At 46.6% G+C, this 21132-nt stretch overlaps 1 protein-coding gene across 2 annotated transcripts; it reads left to right on the top strand.

Annotated features, from left to right (window-relative positions):
- Positions 1 to 1679: 1679 nt before the first annotated feature.
- On the top strand, positions 1680 to 20912 carry LOC142912084 (protein cordon-bleu-like). 2 transcript variants are annotated; one of them, XM_076060380.1, is made up of 5 exons: positions 1680 to 2080; positions 4247 to 4287; positions 10007 to 10181; positions 14870 to 15086; positions 20164 to 20912. In XM_076060380.1, the coding sequence occupies exons 3-5, from the start codon at positions 10018 to 10020 to the stop codon at positions 20422 to 20424; spliced, it is 642 nt and encodes a 213-aa protein (XP_075916495.1). In that variant the 5' UTR covers positions 1680 to 2080; positions 4247 to 4287; positions 10007 to 10017; the 3' UTR covers positions 20425 to 20912. The 2 variants fall into 2 exon arrangements, with proteins under 2 accessions (XP_075916495.1, XP_075916496.1); XM_076060381.1 differs by lacking the exon at positions 4247 to 4287.
- Positions 20913 to 21132: the final 220 nt, after the last annotated feature.

Below are 21132 nucleotides of genomic sequence, written 5' to 3' on the forward strand. Positions count from 1 at the left end.
GCAACCACTGTTGACTTCTCCTCCACAGTGTGTTACCTATTGTATCTACCCCCGACAGATGATGGGCTGATCCAGTCTAGGTTGTCTTCATAATTATGCCGGAAGATGCAAATGCAATACTTTTCGAAGCACCGCACATTATTTTTGCATGTTGAATATTTACCACCACTGTAAATATGTAATTTTTATCAATGCATTGCTATAATGTTTTAATATAATCGTATTGTTATTAAGGTTCAGGTCAGGATTTTAGAGCAGGGTGTTTCAAATACATTGACCCGATTTGAAATCGCTACATCTCTGCAAACCACGAACTCTTCATAATAATCCACAATAAAGGTTTTCTGGGTTAGATGGTGTTATTTATAACTGTGTCGTAACCCTCCACCACCCGACACGGCCAATCAGCAAAAAAAAGCGTCACGTTGAAAAAAGACAATTAGTTCACTACTTTAGCCCCACACCGGTGGTGGTTGAAGAGTGAATCCACAACATTTACAGTTTGATTAGTACTGTGACGTTACGCTGGTAATTACATCCAACGTCATCGGGCAATACCACTTGAAACGGCGGGGCATAGAGTTTAAAATGATAACCGCTAGATGCTTCTGCCAGCGCACAAACATCCCCTAGCCTCAGTCATTCACCGGCCACACCCTGCGACTTGTCCTTGTGGTGATACGTCAAAGACCCGTAGAGTGATTTTGGTGCTACCATCAGCGACTCATCTGGATGACCTCAAAAACAGAATCACGGCAAGCGGTGACTTCAGTGGAAGAGAAGACTTCGCTTTGAGAGGCGTTTGGGACGAATTCAACTATCGTCTCGATGTTGGTGGAGGGCACATAGAGAATTTATAAAATGGTTAGTAAATCTTGATAACTCATTAAAGCGTTTGTAACTTCATTAGACCTCCTTTGCCAGTACCAAAATGTAACAATAGGGGTTTTTCCCCTTTTTTCTGGCAACAAAACTGAAACCTTTTTAACAAGGATTCATGTCTACTGCATAACCACAATACCTGCAGTCAAAATGCAAACAAAAACATACTATGATAATATATGTGGCATTGTCCTTGAAACTGATTGGTCCACACCAATGACAATGCATCATATATGATCATAGTATGTTTTTTGTTTGCATTTTGACCGCAGGTATTGTGGTTAATGCAGTAGACATGAATCCTTGTTAAAAAGGTTTCAGTTTTGTTGTCAGAAAAAAGGGGGAAGACCCCTACTGTTACGTTTGTAACTTGTTGTGTAATTGTAACGTGTTGTTGCCATCGTGAAATATACCGCTTTGAAATTGGGTCCACATTTTTTTAAACCACCCTGCATTAGCGTCTTACAAATTTACCCACGATAAGCCAATTTGGTTGACCCATCATTTGCGACGATATGCAGATCTCTTCTGGAAAGAGAAATAAATGAAAGCAGATCTAACAGAGCCCAGTGAGCCTTACCCTGGTAAAATTAAACACGGCTTGAGTTTATGAAGCGCTTTGCTGCACTAATAAATCTGAATGTTTGTTTTAGTAACCACCCACCCCCACACACCGAGTTGGCTTCAAGTCTCAGCCGTAGTGGGCGGGGTCACACTAGGGACGAGGAGGGGGCGGTGCCGTAGTGTGACCCCGCCCACTACGGCACCGCCCCCTCCTCGTCCCTCCCCTCCCCCTCCTCCTGCCGCTCTCATCAACTCCACTTCGCTCTCTCTCTCACAGCTCCCATAATCTCTCTCTCCTTCTCTCTCTCTCCCCTTCTCTCGCTCATCCGCTCCGTGGGCCCCTTCGCGCACACGACGACGGGACTACGCAGCGGTGACGGGGCCCGTCTGAGACCGACCGTAACCGAGGTCCCGGCCACACTGCCGTCGAGTTCTGTTCACGCTCCCGCCCGCCCCGCCCGCCCGCCTCCCGGCTTCCAGGGAGGAGTGAGAGACGGCAAGCAGCCAGCAGCAGCAGCCAGCAGCCTGTGGAGTTACAAGGTTTTGTCTGGAGACCCCGTTAAGACAAAATCCACGACTACAAACAACCACGTGACCAGCACCACCACCACCAGCACGTGATCACCAGCACGTGGTAATGGCTACCTTTTGTCGCACGCTGCTGCTGTTGTCGCTGTCTGTGTGAGCAGCAGCAGCAGCACGTGGAGGAAGTGGGGTTGGTTGCAAGTGTGGAAGTGGAGAGAGACGGAGAAGTTTGTACTTGTTTTGTTCACGATATTAATTATAAATAGATGGTGATGCTGCTGCTTGCTTGCACAGCGTCACAAACTCTTGCGGTTCTGCGAGGTCGCATTCGTAAACAACAACAACAGTTTGTAAAGTTGTTGCGTGGTGTGAAGTAAACAAGTTTATGTCGTCCGTGATGATGGCGTGGTTGTTGTGGTTGTTGGTGGTGGTGGTGGGGTGTTCTGGGCTCCCTTATTTATGTTTAATGATTGTTGTTTGTGACGATCTTTGAAGCCGTAGCAGCTATACGTTGATGGTGGTGTGGTTGTTGGTGGTGGTGGGGTGTTCTGGGCTCCCTTATTTATGTTTAATGATTGTTGTTGGTGATAATCTTTGAAGCCGTAGCAGCTATACGTTGATGATGGCGTGGTTGTTGTGGTTGTTGGTGGTGGGGTGTTCTGGGCTCCCTTATTTATGTTTAATGATTGTTGTTTGTGATAATCTTTGAAGCCGTAGCAGCTATACGTTGAACAAGTCGGATTGATGAGTAACTCTGATAACTTGGCACAAGTTACATTTTGATTTTTATGCTTTCGTGACTGCAGGGATTCTTATTCTTGGTTCTTTTTGGTAAAGTCACCACGTAGAAGGGAAACTATAAAATAATAAAAATATAACACAAAATTCTCACGACGTTTCGACTGCAACACAAGCAATCATCATCAGGTGTGAAAACCACAGCAAGAATATTTTGTTGTGGTTTTCACACCTGATGATGATTGCTTGTGTTGCAGTCGATATGTCGTGAGAATTGTATTATTTTATATTTGTATTATTTTATTGTTTCCCTTCTATGTGACTTTACCGAAAGAACCAAGAATAATAATTTTATTGTTTTATATTTTTATTATTTTATTGTTTTATATTTTTATTGTTTCCCTTCTACGTGGTGACTTTACCGAACGAACCAAGAATATTTTAGCACAAGTTGTGGTGGTGAACGGGGCCTTTGGCGTTTGTGGTTTACGTGGCTGTGTTATTGTTTGATTTATTGTTCTGATATACAGCACCTCTAATGTATTTTTGCCGTAATTACAGTACTCTTATTCGTAGTTTAAAAGTAACGTGTATAGATTTTACAAGTTCTAAGTTACGAGTGAACGACTGTGTCTGATTTTTCGTGGCTAACGTGGCTGTGTTAATGAGCTCCACGTGGTTAATACACGTGGCCGATTTACGACTGCGGTCATTTATAAAGGTGTATTATAAGTGCTGTGTTTTACAGTATAAAGTACCACCACCACCGTGTGTGTGTACAGACGGTGGGAGCGGTTTAATAGGACGTGTGATAATATGCCTGACACATTTCTTTGCATTTTCTACATACGTGTAAAATCTATGACACTCAAGCGCATGTTTAAATAACTTGCTGAATACAAATACGGGCATGTTACATAACGCTTGAACAATGTAGTATTGAGATGCTGTGAATCACAATGGATGACGTAATTGTTATGGCGAGTGGCTTTTTAACAATCGATTCGGCAAAACAAAACTGAAACCTTTTAACAAGGATTCATGTTACTGCATTAACCACATACTATGATAATAAAAAAAACATACTATGATAATATATGATGCATTGTCCTTGAAACTGATTGGTCCACACCAAGGGATGGCTTTCTTGGTGTGGACCAATCAGTTTCAAGGACAATGCATCATATATGATCATAGTATGTGTTTTGTTTGCATTTTGACTGCAGGTATTGTGGTTAATGCAGTAACATGAATCCTTGTTAAAAGGTTTCAGTTTTGTTGCCAGAAAAAAGGGGAAAAAACACTATTATTATATTTTGGTACTGGCAAAGGAGGTCTAATGATGGAAAACGTTGATCCATCTGAGCAGTGTCCGCTCACTCTGGCTGACACGTGTGTACTCATTGTTGTATTGTGTCTGTGTGTGTGTGTCCGTGTGTGTGTCCGTGTGTGTGTGTCCGTGTGTGTGTGTCTGTGTGTGTATGTCTGTGTGTGTATCCGTGTGTGTGTCCGTGTGTGTCCGTGTGTGTGCAAGCAGGTTGTTGTTGTTGTTCCTCCCCCTTTGAAACTCCTGCCAAGGTGCTTACACATAGAATAACTTCAGTGTACACCGTACACAGCAGGTTGCAACATCCTTGTACAAACACACACACACTCACACACTTATATACACACTCACATACACTCATACACACTCATATACACACTCATATACACTCATATACACACTCACATACACACTGACATACACACACACATACACACTCATGTACACACTCACATACACATACACACTCACATACATACTCACATACACACACACATACACACTCACATACACACTCACATTCACACTCATACACACACATACACACTCACATACACACTCACATACACACTCACATTCACACTCATATACACACTCATATACACACACACATACACACTCACATACACACTTACATACACACTCACATTCACACTCATATACACACACACTCACATACACACTCACATACACACTCACATTCACACTCATATACACACTCATATACACACTCACATACACACTCACATACACACTCACATACACACATATACATACACACATACACACTCACATACATACACACATACACACTCATATACACACTAATATACACACTCATATACACACATACACACTCACATACACACTCACATACACACTCACATACACACTCATATACACACTCATATACACATACACGCTCACATACACACTCACATACATACACACATACACACTCACATACACACTCATATACACACTCATATACATACACACACACTCACATACACACTCACATACATACACATACACACTCATATACACAACAACGACAAAGATCCCCCATATTACCTTAACAGACTGTATACACACATACACACTCACATACACACTCACATACACACACACTCACATACACACTCATATACATACTCACACACATACACACACTCACATACACACTCACATACACACTCACATACACACTCACATACACACTCATATACACACTCATATACACATACACGCTCACATACACACTCACATACACACTCATATACACACTCACATACACACATACACACTCACATACACACATACAACGACAACCGCCATTCGCCACTAAGTGGCGGTGACGTCACCACGACGCTTGTGCCAGGCTATGTGCACCCTGAGGCCACGTGAAGTGTCGAACGCCTGCTGGCAGGAGGTCACGGGGCAGACCCAGGTGCCACGGGTCGACTGACTGAGATGATTGGCTGATGCACCACCTGTGCCCCCTACTGTGCCAACCTGCTGTGCTTTAGCCACCCGGCGCTCCGCTCGCTGTTGTGAGCGTCGCTCCTCCGCCCTCCGTTGTTGTTGGAGGGCGACTGCCTCCAACTGCCCAGTAGCATCCTTCACGAGCCTCCTCCACAGAGGCCGATCTTGACACCGCTGGTACCAGTCATCGGCAAGTCCACTCAGCTCCACGTCCTCCTGTACCACATCACTCCATCTCTTCTCTAGCCCGTGCCGCGCCCGCCCAGCCCCCTCAATCCGGCCAAACAAAAGCTGTTTCGGCATGCGGTGGCTGGGCATGCGGGCTACATGACCCAGCCATCGCAGCCTTGCCTGCCGGAGGAGCTCACCGATGGGACCCTGCCCAGATCTTTCAAGGATTTGTGAGCTCCTCACACAATCCAGTCTGGTTAAACCCAGGATGGATCGTAGGCAGGCCAGCCTAAATGTTTCTAACCGGCGAAGATGTTACACCAGGGGGGTCCACGTCTCGCAAGCGTAGAGAAGGGAGGGAATGACCGTGGCCGAGAAGACCTGAAGCTTAGTGCGGAGCGACAGACCAGGTAGCTTCCACACAGCGTTACGCAACCGATGAAAAGATATTGCCGCTCGACTGATTCGGAGTGAGACCTCTGCTGTTAAACTGGAGCCAGTCATAAGCACACTGCCCAGGTATGGGAAACTCTCCACTCTCTCCACCACTGCCCCATCACCGATTGGGAGTTGTGGGGGTGGAGTGTCCGATGGTACAAAATACCCAGGCAGGTGCTTAGTTTTGGTGGGGCTGATGGTAAGGCCCCACCTCTTAGTGGCACGCTCCAGTCTCAGCAGCAGCGTCTCCAACTCCTCCTCTGACTGAGCAGCTATTACCAAATCATCAGCATACATAACGTGGTTGAGCAATAGGGAGCCATCCCTTGACCGCACCCGGGCATCGATTAGCCTCCCATTATATCTGTACCATATGGAGATTCCCCCGGTACAGCTATTGAAGGCTTCACGAACTATGTGGTCAAAATAGATGTTAAATAATGTGGGAGCCAGAGGACATCCCTGTCGCACCCCAAGATGTACAGGGAATGGCTCTGACTCCCGGCCACGTAGTTTTACCCGGGCCCGCTCACCATCATGAAGGTCCTTAATGATCGTGAGCAGAGGGTCAGGTACTCCAAAAGCACGAAGAACGACCCAGAGCCCAGGCCTACTGATGGTATCATAGGCCTTGACCAGGTCAATAAAGCAGAGATGTAGGTCTTGTTGGAATTCCCTACACCTCTGCTGTAGCAGACAGACAGAAAATATGGCATCTGTGCAGGACCGCCCTTTCCTGAAACCGCATTGGGGCTCCGCAAGCCTCTCCTCAGCGTGCCTGGCAAGGCGATGCTGAATAATCCTTGCCAGGACCTTTCCCGGCACACTGAGGAGTGAGATGCCCCTGTAGTTGTTACAGTCTGTGCGGTCCCCCTTCTTAAAAAGGGGGACCACCAGGGCATCCTTCCAATCCTGCGGAACCCGTCCAGTGGTCCAGACTGTTGTTATGATGTCATATAGGGCAGTCTGTGCACAAACGCCACCCTCCCTCAGCATTTCGCTTGGGAGATCATCTCTGCCCGCTGCCTTTCCTGGTCTCAGACTCTGGATCGCCTTCAATACTTCCTCAGCAGATGGCACCTCAGCCAGCCACTCACAGGGGGTGACTTCATCCAATATTTGAGGCACCGCAGCCTCAGCAGGGTCATCCTCACTTTGTGCCACGATGTTTTCCTGGCTGAGGGATTTTCCCTCCCCCAGGACCTCACAGAAATTCTCAGCAAATCTGCGAACCTGTTCCTGGGGGTCGGAAATTGGATCACCGTTTTTTCCCCTAATGATGGTAATAGGTGTGGCGCTGCAGGTTACTTTTTTGATGGAGTTAAATAGAGATTTGTGATCACGGGCCACTGAGGCAGACTCCATCTCCTCAGCAACCCGCGACCACCACCCATCCTTGCAGCGCCTCACGGCTCTCCGAACCTCCGAGCGAAGGCTGCGGTAAGCCTCCTCATTCTCTGACGTGGGATTCTGTAGCCGATGACAGTGGGCCTGTCGCTTTTTCTCAACCATCCTGAACAACTCCTCTGTCATCCAGGGTGTCTGGGGAGGTCTGGACCACGTACCCAGAGCAGCCATTGCAGCTGCATGAGTCACAGTCCTAAACCTCGCCCATTTACCCTCGACATCAGGAGGAGTCGTGGACGATGCCAATCCCAGCCGCAAGCGATGATGAAATTCTCGCTTGCAACTTTCATCAGATAACTGAGACCAGGCCACTTTAGGTTGGAATGGGGTCCTGGGTGTACACCCACCACCGGAGTGGAAGAATGGCAGGCGCATCTTACAGATGACTAGTCGATGGTCAGAGGGCAGATCAGCTCCACGGTAGGTCCTGGTGTCAAGGACATGGGCTCGCATTCGCTGGTCCGTCACTATGTAGTCCAGCAGATGTTCTTGCTTGGACCCGGCATGCATCCATGATGTTGTGTGGATGCGCCGATGCCGGAACAGCGTGTTGGTAATTACAAGCCCATGGGCTGCACAAAAATCTAGCAGCCTCCTACCGTTGTTATTGAGCTGATCTGGCCCATGCCCTCCAATCACTCCAGACCAGGTGCCAGTATCATGACCAACTCGGGCATTGAAGTCACCCAACATGATGACTCTATCCCGAGGGGCCACTTTAGCCAGCACCTGTGACAGGAGGTCATAGAAGGCATCTGACTCATCGGCTTTGCCTGCATCCCTCCACGGATGTTCATCTTCGTTGGGGGCATAAGTAACCACGACCACCATTCCTCGCCTCCGGTTGATGGGAAGGCGAGCGCAAAGTAGCCTGGGGCTTACAGCTTCCCACACCTCACCGCCACGCTCCCACGCCCCCTTCATTCTTTTGTTCAAAAGAAGACCCACACCCTGTTGTTTGGCAGTCTGCTGCCCCGAGTAGAGGACTGTCCACCCCTCATGGTGGCAGGAGCCAGAGCCGGTCCACCGGACCTCCTGAATGCCGCATAGATCCAGGCGGTACCGGTCCAGCTCCCGACAGAGGAGTGGCAGCCTCTCCTCTGCAGTGAGCGTTCGAACATTCCACGTGGCCACCCGTAGTGGCTTTTCGTTGTTTCTGGAGTAGCCCCGAGGGTAGGTATTCAATCTCCTGGCTCCGCCAATTGGGGTTTGGCCAGGAGACGTCATAGACGCCTGGCCCCCCGGGGCCTCCGGCACAAGCTTAGTTGTTACATATTTCAGTTTAATTCGTGGTTTCGTGGTAATTAATTGAAGGTGGAGGGGTTACCAGCCCCTCGCACCCGTCCAGAGCCCCCGTTTAGCCCCTGTGGTGGACACATATGCCATGAGGGGAGGAGCCAATCAAAATTGGATCTCCCCCCACAGCGCTGTCCACGACAGAGTTGCCCGTCCGGCACCGCGAGGAGGTAGGGGGTTGTTTTGCCGGACACACACATACATACACACACATACACACACTCACACTCTTACTGCATTACGCCAAGAATGCAGTAAGTGGTCAGATCGTAAACATTCGGGATAATTATTCACCCAAACAAAAATTATATCGTACGTACTGATCACACCCCTAAACTCACTTAAGTCATGTACTAAGGTGTGTCTTGATAATGTTAACTGGTTACTTGACGGAGTGACCACACCCCCCCCCCCCACCATACTGATAGATGATTTAAAAAAAAATGAACGGATCAATGAATGACTCATCACGTGCTAATCACTCATCAACATCCTGTTGTCAAGAGTGATTTAATATCACTTCTCTGTGTAGTAATTTCATGGCGGTACAGGGCTTGCACAGTCAGTGCAAGATGTATTCAAAGAGCACTGCCCAATTTTAAGTGAACGTGAAATTGCATGCAACAAAGTAGCAAACGTGTTACGTTGAACTGGCAATTGCATTTACGTAGATATTGCGTTTTACATAAGCATCACATGGAGCTACTGTGTTTGTAATATAATGGTTCCATCTGCTTCGTTTTTATGAAATGTTTTATTTATTTAAAGCATCATGATCATCCATTACTGCTGCTAACCACTAAATTAATACATTAATTTCCTTTCAATTTGTGAATATAGGTGCACGTGGCCATGCGAGATCTGAAAGTGATGTGTGTAAGGGCGGTCACACGCCTATCACTTGATTAATTGCAGTTTTAAGTCAGGGTTGAATGTTGACGCATTGATCCCCATTGCCTTGTGATCTCTTAAGTGGCCGATCATTCGTTGTTCCTAACAAAACGCCAGTCCACCGACGTTGGAGAATGAGTGGCTTCGCCTTGACCTAACGAATGTACCTGCATCAACGCTGACTGCACACCCAACCCCCCTTGTTGATGTAACAATATAAATCCTTAAAACGGCCTAGCAGCGCAACGTCCCACTGCTCTTTATTTTGTTGTCGTTCCGCAGCAGCCCGGAAGATGAAGCCCCGTGCGCCGGTACCACCGCTGATGCGGTCCCAGTCCCAGACTGGGACCCCCAGCTTAGACCCACCGGACGGTGGCGACGGCCCCCCAGTGGACAATGTGGAGCTCAACGTCATCCTGCCGGGCGGGGTGCACCACGTGGCCCGAGTCGACGGGAGGTGCCTGTCGTGCACTTGGATTATTTACACAAAGATAAACAGACAAAGATCCCCCGTGTAGCCTGTAACAGAGTTGTAGGGGCAAGTGCTGTTAGCGAGCACACACAAAGACAAAGATCCCCCACCGTGTAGCCTGTAACAGACTGTAGGGGCAAGTGCTGTTAGCGAGCACACACAAAGACAAAGATCCCCCGTGTAGCCTGTGACAGGCTTTAGGGGCAAGTGCTGTTAGCGAGCAGCACACAAAGACAAAGATCCCCCGTGTAGCCTGTAACAGACTGTAGGGGCAAGTGCTGTTAGCGAGCAGCACACAAAGACAAAGATCCCCCGTGTAGCCTTAACAGACTGTTGGGCAAGTGCTGTTAGTGAGCACTTATGAAGGCCGGAACGGTACACGAGGGGGTGGGTGGCCAGCACCACGCCCGACCGCCTTTGTCTCCCCAGTGGCAATGTTTTTATCCACCGCACCAGGTACTCATTTGAGGCTGAGTCGACCTAGGGGAGGCCCGGGACCCGTTCAGATAATTGTCACCGGTGTTGGCCGTGAGCGGGAATCAAACCCGGGTCGCCAGGTTCATAGCGCAGCGTAGCGCTAACCGCTACACACACACACACGCACACTCATTCCATTCCTGCGGGGATCAAGCGATGGATGGGTAAGCATTTTATGGCCGCCCAAGTTTGGCACAGGCGTAATGGGTTCCGTAGACACACCTTCGTATAGACAACTCCTTTATTACAACACAGCGCTCCCCGACAGTCCTGATGGGCTGCTACAGCCCTAGGGACACGGCCTACTCCCGGCGTGCCGTGACGCTGGCAACGCTCTCGGCTCCTCCGCTGTGATCACCCTAAGGGGGGGCTGACCCCTGACCCCGACCCAGGGTCTACACTCTGGCTTCCTCTGACCTCGCCCTTATAAGGGCGTAGGGCCGGGGAGTCCCAGAGTCCCACCACTGGCCCCAGAGTCCTACCACAGGCCCAGAGTCCCACCAGCGGCCCCAGAGTCCCACCACTGACCTCAGAGTCCCACCACTGGCCCAGAGTCCCACCACTGGCCCCAGAGTCCAACCACTGGCCCCAGAGTCCCACCAGCGGCCCCAGAGTCCCACCACTGGCCCAGAGTCCCACCACTGGCCTCAGAGTCCACCACTGGCCCAGAGTCCCACCACTAGCCCCAGAGTCCCACCACCGGCCCAGAGTCCCACCACTGGCCCAGAGTCCCACCACTGGCCCCAGAGTCCCACCACTGGCCCAGAGTCCCACTACCAGTGCCCCAGAGTCCCACCACCACCGGCCCAGAGTCCCACCACTGGCCCAGAGTCCCACCACCACTGGCCCAGAGTCCCACCACCGGCCCCAGAGTCCCACCACCGGCCCAAAGTCCCACCACTGGCCCAGAGTCCCACCACCGGCCCAAAGTCCCACCACCGGCCCCAGAGTCCCACCACCGGCCCAGAGTCCCACCACTGGCCCAGAGTCCCACCACTGGCCCAGAGTCCCACCACTGGCCCAGAGTCCCACCACTGGCCCCAGAGTCCCACCACCGGCCCAGAGTCCCACCACTGGCCCCAGAGTCCCACCAGCGGCCCAGAGTCCCACCACCGGCCCAGAGTCCCACCACCGGCCCAGAGTCCACCACCGGCCCAGAGTCCCACCACCGGCCCAGAGTCTCACCACCGGCCCGCACGGCGTCCCCGGGGCCCTTGCAAGGGGCCCCAGGGTCCTGTCTGGCTGCTACTGGTCTTCGGCTTCGGTCTTCAACTGGTCCCAGATCGGCTGGGGGAGGTCCCCTTTGATGCCCCTTGCCCAGTGAGGGGCTCAGCTGTCTGGGATCCTAGAAGCCCCGTAGCCCTTCACCCCGACGGTACGAGGTACCGTAGTACTATCTGTGGTGTTACACTACGTGGTACCGTAGTACCATCTGTGGTGTTACACTACGTGGTACCGTAGTACCATCTGTGGTGTTACACTGCGTGGGACCGTAGTACCATCTGTGGTGTTACACTACTTGGTACCGTAGTACCATCTGTGGTGTTACACTACGTGGTACCGTAGTACTATCTGTGGTGTTACACTACGAGGTACCATCTGTGGTGTTACACTACGTAGTACCATCTGTGATGTTACACTACGAGGTACCCTAGTACCATCTGTGGTGTTACACTATGTGGTACCGTAGTACCATCTGTGGTGTTACACTACGAGGTACCGTAGTACCATCTGTGGTGTTACACTACGAGGTACCATCTGTGGTGTTACACTACTGGTACCGTATTACCATCTGTGGTGTTACACCACGTAGTACCATCTGTGGTGTTACACTACGTAGTACCATCTGTGGTGTTACACTACGTAGTACCATCTGTGGTATTACACTACGTAGTACCATCTGTGGTGTTACACTAGTAGTACTATCTGTGGTGTTACACTAGTAGTACTATCTGTGGTGTTACACTAGTAGTACTATCTGTGGTGTTACACTAGTAGTACTATCTGTGGTGTTACACTACGTAGTACCATCTGTGGTGTTACACTAGTAGTACCACCTGTGGTGTTACACTACGTAGTACCATCTGTGGTGTTACACTACGTAGTACCATCTGTGGTGTTACACTAGTAGTACTATCTGTGGTGTTACACTAGTAGTACCATCTGTGGTGTTACACTACGTAGTACCATCTGTGGTGTTACACTACGTAGTACCATATGTGGTGTTACACTACGTAGTACCATCTGTGGTGTTACACTACGTGGTACCGTAGTACCATCTGTGGTGCTACACAAGCATTGAATTGTCAATTTGGAAAGGCGTGAGAGTGGAGTTTAATGAGAGTGGTGAGTGGAGTTTAATGAGAGTGGTGAGTGGAGTTTAATGAGAGTGGTGAGTGGAGTTTAATGAGAGTGGTGAGTGGAGTTTAATAAGAGTGGTGAGTGGAGTTTAATAAGAGTAGTGAGTGGAGTTTAATAAGAGTGGTGAGTGGAGTTTAATAAGAGTGGTGAGTGGAGTTTAATAAGAGTGGTGAGTGGAGTTTAATAAGAGTGGTGAGTGGAGTTTAATAAGAGTGGTGAGTGGAGTTTAATAAGAGTAGTGAGTGGAGTTTAATAAGAGTGGTGAGTGGAGTTTAATAAGAGTGGTGAGTGGAGTTTAATAAGAGTGGTGAGTGGAGTTTAATAAGAGTGGTGAGTGGAGTTTAATGAGAGTGGTGAGTGGAGTTTAATAAGAGTGGTGAGTGGAGTTTAATAAGAGTGGTGAGTGTAGTTTAATAAGAGTGGTGAGTGGAGTTTAATAAGAGTGGTGAGTGGAGTTTAATGAGAGTGGTGAGTGGAGTTTAATGAGAGTGGTGAGTGGAGTTTAATAAGAGTGGTGAGTGGAGTTTAATAAGAGTGGTGAGTGGAGTTTAATAAGAGTGGTGAGTGGAGTTTAATAAGAGTGGTGAGTGGAGTTTAATAAGAGTGGTGAGTGGAGTTTAATAAGAGTGGTGAGTGGAGTTTAATAAGAGTGGTGAGTGGAGTTTAATGAGAGTGGTGTGTGGAGTTTAATGAGAGTGGTGAGTGGAGTTTAATAAGAGTGGTGAGTGGAGTTTAATAAGAGTGGTGAGTGGAGTTTAATAAGAGTGGTGAGTGGAGTTTAATAAGAGTGGTGAGTGTAGTTTAATAAGAGTGGTGAGTGGAGTTTAATAAGAGTGGTGAGTGGAGTTTAATGAGAGTGGTGAGTGGAGTTTAATGAGAGTGGTGAGTGGAGTTTAATAAGAGTGGTGAGTGGAGTTTAATAAGAGTGGTGAGTGGAGTTTAATAAGAGTGGTGAGTGGAGTTTAATAAGAGTGGTGAGTGGAGTTTAATGAGAGTGGTGAGTGGAGTTTAATAAGAGTGGTGAGTGTAGTTTAATAAGAGTGGTGAGTGGAGTTTAATAAGAGTGGTGAGTGGAGCTTAATAAGAGTGGTGAGTGGAGTTTAATAAGAGTGGTGAGTGGAGTTTAATAAGAGTGGTGAGTGGAGTTTAATGAGAGTGGTTTTAAATGCATTAAAATAAATGTGTTATTTTCACGAAGCATAAATCTTCATGGCCGCGAGGTCAAATTGCCCTCTTTGCAAGCAATTTTATAATGAGCTATTTCCAGTTGTCTGTAATGTGGTCATCTTTTGGGTGATTGCATCTGCCGGTGTGTTATTTTTTTTGGGATTTGTTAAATGTGCAAATAATCGCTATGGATATAATAAACACGCCATTTTATTTCTTGGAAAACATTTACGGTCATTTTGAATACAACATTAAAAGTATATTTTGTATCCATGCAACACGTTTTAACTTGTTAAGCCGTGTTTGAAATCCATGAGTGTGAACAAGACGTATGATTGATCCCCCTCCTTGTAATACGTTAGGATGGTGAGTGTTTTGAAGATGCATTGTGTACAATTTTTTACTTACATTCCATACTCATTGCTACGGCCCCGTAAACAGTAATTTAAATTACACTCCACACATCGAATGTAAACATGACACAAACGCATCCGCGAGCGTTCATAGCCATGCTGTAAGAATATCACGCTGCATCTTTTGAACAATTTTCTGGTTTCTAAATTACGAGTCGGGCCTCAGTCGGGAACAACAAATGTCCTTACGCACGACTCACACTTTGACGTTGACTTGGAGCTGCTGCTGCTGCCCACGTGTTGCTGTGTGAGCAGCAGGACGGTGACGGACCTCCTGGTTGAACTCTGCGGTCCCTACCGGTTGAGCCCTGACGGCCACACCCTGGAGCTGCTATCGAGGGACGATGCATCGCCTCTACAGTACGGGCCCAGCACACCGCTGGGGGCCCTCGGTGCTGGGACGGCCCTCCTCAAACCTCGGCCCGCCGGCGATGACCGACTGGAGAAGCCGATGCAGCCCGTTGTCCCGGAGGTAAAGCGTTGATTCGCTGACGCGGCCTCGTCGTAGGTAAGACTTTGACAGTCGAAACACGCTGGAACCTGCGTAGAGATCTTGGAGTGACGGCCTTCCTCCTAAAAAGCCTCGGCCCGCCACTGATGACCGACTCAGGAAGCCGATGCAGCCCGTTGTCCCGGAGGTAAAGCGTTGATTCGCTGACGCGGCCTCGTCGTAGACAAGACTTTGTACAGTCGAAACACGCTGAAACCTGCGTAGAGATCTCGGAGTGACAAAGCTGATTAGAAAAATGGACGTGTAAGCAAAGTGGCCCGGTTCATGCGTACATGCAAATAACTATTATTAGATGAATTATAAGAGTTTGAAACTACACTTTGAGCTAGGTGTGGCTATGGGTGTGTGTTAACACAGCATGTGTGTACATTGTCAGTACACAATTTTAGTTAAATTCTCCTTAAGTACATTTTAGACGTCATTGCCTCAATTGGTTAGCTTCTGCATTAGGCGTCTTTCACACATTTCCTCGGCCGTGTCGTGCTTGTTGACACTTTGTAGAAAGTCTCACGTGTTGTTACAGGTAAAAGGATTTTGTACAGTTTTGTATTAGGGTCCATCTGTGGATTACCATGTTATATACATGGCTCTCCGATTTGACCTTTGTGATAATGTGCCGGATTCATTTCTGAACCTTGCACGCATGCTGCCGACTACACCGTCACGCGATGAGTTATCATCGGGAAACCTTGACCCCTTCGGGTCAAATCTACTTATGAATGGAAATATTTGTGAGACTGGATTTGGTTGGATTTTGGTATCTTGACTAATGAAACATGATGAAATGCCATTATCACATCATGCCTCACTGGATGCACCGGTTGGTGTTACCCGCCAGTTTACAACTTGCAATTTATCAATCTTTGAAATAGCGTGATCAACCGGACTACGCGTTGATTGTGTTTTGACCGACCGACTGTGTTGCTTTATATGGTTTCCAAATGTTGCTAAACCCTGTTTGTCTGGTATGCTTCTCTCTCTGTGTCCCCTGTTGTATCTGTGTTAGTTCCCCCCTACTTGGGTATCTGTGTATACATCTGAGGTTGTGTCTCCCCTCTCTCTCGTAAACTTAGCTCTTCTGTACCTGATGATGGCTGCTTGTGTTGCAACCGAAACGTCGTACGCTATTATGTTATTTTATTATTTATTATTTATACGTGACTTTACTGATAAAAAACAAAGAGTAACTACATTTTGCTTTGGCTCAGTTCGCCTGCAGATCATGTTTTTACCAGGCTATACTTAGCATTCATCCAGTAGAAAATTTATACTGAATGATGATGCGGATGATGATGATAATACTTATCCATGGGTGGAATATGCTATGCAAACATTCTTATTTTAAAAATGTTTTACTTTTAAGCATCTTGTATAAACATTGCAACCTAATTAATTTTAAAGGAAAATATTTCCCTCTCGTCACTTCACCGGCTGTGATTATATTTATCACTTGCATTCAGTGAAAAGGATGGATTGCTTTTAGATCAAAGTATTTACGCGCCATACTTGGCTTTATTGAGAAGATAGAGTTGGACCGTTCCGTTCTTCTGTGCAAAGTTGAAGTCTGCTTCGAAAAGCGTACGATGCTTTTTGTTGTTAAATCTTTTAAATTTGACTGCCTCGTTACTTGGTAGTAATGAGGAAGTCAAATTTCCTCTTGGAAATATGTGAATGGTTGGAGTAAGATTTCAATTGGTAAAAGGAGACCGGCAGTCTTATGAATAATACGAAGGGCTAAGATGCAGCCACTTTGTGTGACTATTTGAGTAGGACTGTGGTGGTCAGGCAGAGTTGGAGTTGGTCAGTTTAACACGTAGCAGGCTTTCGCGACCAATATCCATCATAGAGGTTTTTGGGTTAGACCGCGTATAAATATATAAATGTTGTGTCGTGAAAACCCGCCACCACCCGACACAGCCAACTAGTAAGGGCTGTCGCGTAAACAGAACGTGGACGATTCGTCACTAGTACAGCACTCGTGTGTAGTGTATAGTGTAGTGTATAGTAGTGTATAGTGTAGTGTATAGTAGTGTATAGTGTAGTGTATAGCAGTGTATAGTGTAGTGTATAGTGTAGTGTGTAGTGTATAGTGTAGTGTATAGTAGTGTATAGTGTAGTGTCTAGTAGTGTATAGTGTAGTGTATAGTAGTGTAGTGTATAGTGTAGTGTATAGTGTAGTGTACTAGTACAGCACACCGGTGTGTTGGGGAGCCAAGCCACAACATTTACAATCTGAGTACGACGTTTTGCCAGTAATTACAACCAGCTTCATCAGGCGACATCCAGATTTGTGGAGAAGTCTTCCTGTCTCGTTCCGTACATAGAGGCATAGATGCGTTTACTTTTGATTTATAGCCAGGTCAGCCTATACTGTCATAGTTTTATGCAACTGTTTCCATATTTCCTACTTTATTGACACCAACACAAGTACAATTAAATTACAATAATGAAATGCTCTTAAACAGAGATATGGATAGATATTGGTAATTAGAGACATGTGTTTTCCATGATATCCAAATCTATTACGTATTTCCAATTCTACTCTGCATTGTTTAGTCTGAAATGTAATTTAAGCATGCTTAGCAACTGCAGGTGCTTTAATCCTGGGGATCAGTGAACAAGGCCTTGATCTTCTCTCCTGTGGTGGCTTTGCATTGTACACCAGGATCAGGGGCTAGTTTAGAATGTTTAGCGAGTATGTAAATGTTGTGAAAGCCCAATTGTACCAGAGGCCATGGTACATTAGTTGATATTCTACCAAATGACAAAACGTCTTAGATTTTATCTTGTGATGGTTGTTTATTGTATACTAGACACAGAGGCATATAGCTGGATACAGACCGATAACCTTTGGTGCATTTATTTTCATCTTACAAGTTTAACACGTAGGCTTTCGCGACCAATATCATTCATAATAAAGGCTTTTGGGTTGGATCGCGTTATTTATAAACGTGTCGTAACCCTTATTGTTAAATTAAATATATTGCAACTACAATTCCTTATAGGGGAAACTACTAGTAATTAATAACAATTGAATAATTACCAATCTATTATATAATTACAATACCCTCCCCCTATCCACCTCTAATCGCTGCGCCTGATATGAGTTAAATGATGACGTCACCCTACTGCTGCTCTATTTAAGACCGGGAGCAAGCGGAGAGGGCTTCACCATTCTGGCGAATTGCCCGATGATGCTGGATCTAATCACCAGCGAAACGTCGTATTCACAATGTTGTAAATTATGTTGTGGATTCACTCTTCTACGCGCAAATGGGCTAAAGTAGTGAACTAATTGTCTTTTACTCTTTGGTTCTATTCGGTAAAGTCACCACGTAGGTAAAAAAATAAAACAATAAAATTCTCACGACGTTTCGGCCACAACACAAGCGGCCTTCATCAGGTGAAGGGACCAGCCTGTCTCGAGGACAGCGCTGGAGTGAAACACAGCCACGCTCAGACTACGACCTTTAAGTTTGGCTGTGTTTCACTCCAGCGCTGTCCTCTAGACAGGCTGGTCCCTTCACCTGATGAAGGCTGCTTGTGTTGTGGCCGAAACGTCGTGATTTTTGTTGTTTTATTTTTTTACCTACTACGTGACTTTACCGAATAGAACCAAAGAGTATGGATCCTTGCAGTCACAAAAGCTTCAAATCTAGAATATTTTGTCTTTTGTGAACGTGACACATGTTTACTGCTTTGGCCATGTTGGGTGGTGGAGGGTTTTACGACACATTTATAAATAACGCGATCTCACCCAAAAACCTTTATCGTGAATCATACAAGTTACACGATGAATTTGCTTAGTTAGAGGCTCTCCCCAGGGGTACAAATGCATGCATCCTGTCATCCAGGATATATGGAATATTACACAGCATCATTTGTTAAGCAGGTTATATACTGGTGATGTGATCCAGAAATTCGAAACCAGCTTACTTTCTGAAATCATGCTTTGTCTGCACTGCTGGAAAATATTGGTCTGGAAGGTCCATAGGCAGAATGGATGAAACATCATTACAAAAAGGTTTTTGTTGGGACTGAGCATGAGCCCAGTACAGAGTCACAGTACAAGGGGGGGAACAGAAAGACAAAACATAATTTTACAGTCTGTGTATTATGTATTCATTACCCATGATCCTCCACCACAAACTTGAGTTTGTGTATAGTTTTTCTGTTTTCTGCTGCTAAATCCACCATAGCTTTAATGGTGCTGCTGTTCTCAACAGCTGGAAACAGCATTTGTTTAAAAGGGCAATCCACAAGGTCGAAACTGGTGCAGAGTTTTCCTGCAAAGGCAGAGGCCCCATTGGCTGAGAGACAAATACAATAACATTGCTATTTGTGTGAAGAGGTGGGCTTCCTGTCCCATTGAACCTCCACTACAGCACATCGTGAGGTTTTATACTGTAATTCAGACCAAGTGTAACCCAGTTTTAGTCCCCCTTAATCCACAGCCTAGCCCAGTATTTCATTTTTAAATGGAGAAATTTGATGAACGTTGACAGCTGGATCCTAAGAGGGTAAACGAAGAGGGGATTTGTTAACGACAGCGTTCAATTCGTCGATCCTCTACTTAAATCTCTTAATTCTAGATTTGAAGCTTTCGTGACTGCAAGGATCCATACTCTTTGGTTCTATTGGGTAAAGTCACGTAGGTAAAAAATAAAATAACAAAAATCACGACGTTTCGGCCACAACACAAGCGGCCTTCATCAGGTGAAGGGACCGTGCTGTCATGAGGACAGCGTTGGAGTGAAAACAGCCAAGCTCAGGTCATGGCCCATGCACCTCCTACGTACATCGTGCTCATGTTTATACTAATTCCTTTGTCAAAGCGTTTTGCTTCCTCCCACACAGCTTAAAGGACGCGACCTGGGCTTGGCTGTTTTCACTCCAACGCTGTCCTCGTGACAGCACGGTCCCTTCATCTGATGAAGGCCACTTGTGTTGTTGTGGCCGAAACGTCGTGATTTTTTTTACCTACGTGACTTTACCGAATAGAAGCAAAGAGTATTACATCACTTAATTTGTTTTTCAGCAAACGGTGCGGCTGACGGTGAACTACTCGCGAGCACGTAAGAAGACCGTAGTTCTGGCGAGCCCGCGCGTGGCCCTGCAAGCGCTGCTGCCCGACATCTGCAACAAGTGCGAGCTTGACGTCCACCACACGGCGCTGTTCGGGGACGCCAGCGAGACGGAGCTGCTCGATACGTCGTGCTCGCTGTCCGAGCTCGGCGTCAAGGAGGTGTACGCCGTCGACAGGAGCAGAGGTTTTGTTTTAACGTTACTTTTGAGCTGATGGAAAAGAACAAAAAATTCGTTTCGATTTGAAGCTTTCGTGACTGCAAGGATTCATCCTTCTTTGGTTCTTTTGGTAAAGTCACCGCCACGTAGAATGAGAATAAAATAATAAATTAATAAAATTAAATAACACAATAAAATTCTCACGACGTTTCGGCCACAACACAAGCGGCCTTCATCAGGTGAAGGGACGAGACTGTCTGGAGGACAGCGCTGGAGCCGCTTGTGTTGTGGCCGAAACGTCGTGAGAATTTTATTTTGTTATTTTATTTGATCAATTTATTATTTTATTCTCATTCTACGTGGTGGTGACTTTACCGAAAGAACCAAAGAATAAAAAATTCGTTTTATCATGGCGGTCCTTTATAAGGCTGGCTTAAAGCCTACCTTCCCTGCAGTTTCTTTTAGACTTGTCAATAGAACCTCCTGGTTATTGACCTAGAATTCATCTTCTTTGGTTCTTTCGGTAAAGTCACCACGTAGAATGAGAATAAAATATTAAATTAATAAAATAAAATAACACAATAAAGGTCAGACGACAGGTCTGTTCCTTTCACCTGAAGAGGGCCACTTGTGTTGTGGCCGAAACGTCGTAAGAATTTTATTGTGTTTTATTAATTGATTATTTTATTCTCATTCTACGTGGTGACTTTACCGAAAGAACCAAAGAAGATGCATCCTTGCAGTCACGAAAGCTTTAAATCGA

This window comes from Petromyzon marinus, unplaced genomic scaffold (genome assembly GCF_048934315.1).
Source record: "Petromyzon marinus isolate PM22_M1 ecotype Great Lakes invasive population unplaced genomic scaffold, UKy_Petmar_22M1.pri1.0 PM_G_Scaffold_19, whole genome shotgun sequence".
In the NCBI taxonomy this organism is placed as follows: Eukaryota; Metazoa; Chordata; class Hyperoartia; order Petromyzontiformes; family Petromyzontidae; genus Petromyzon; species Petromyzon marinus.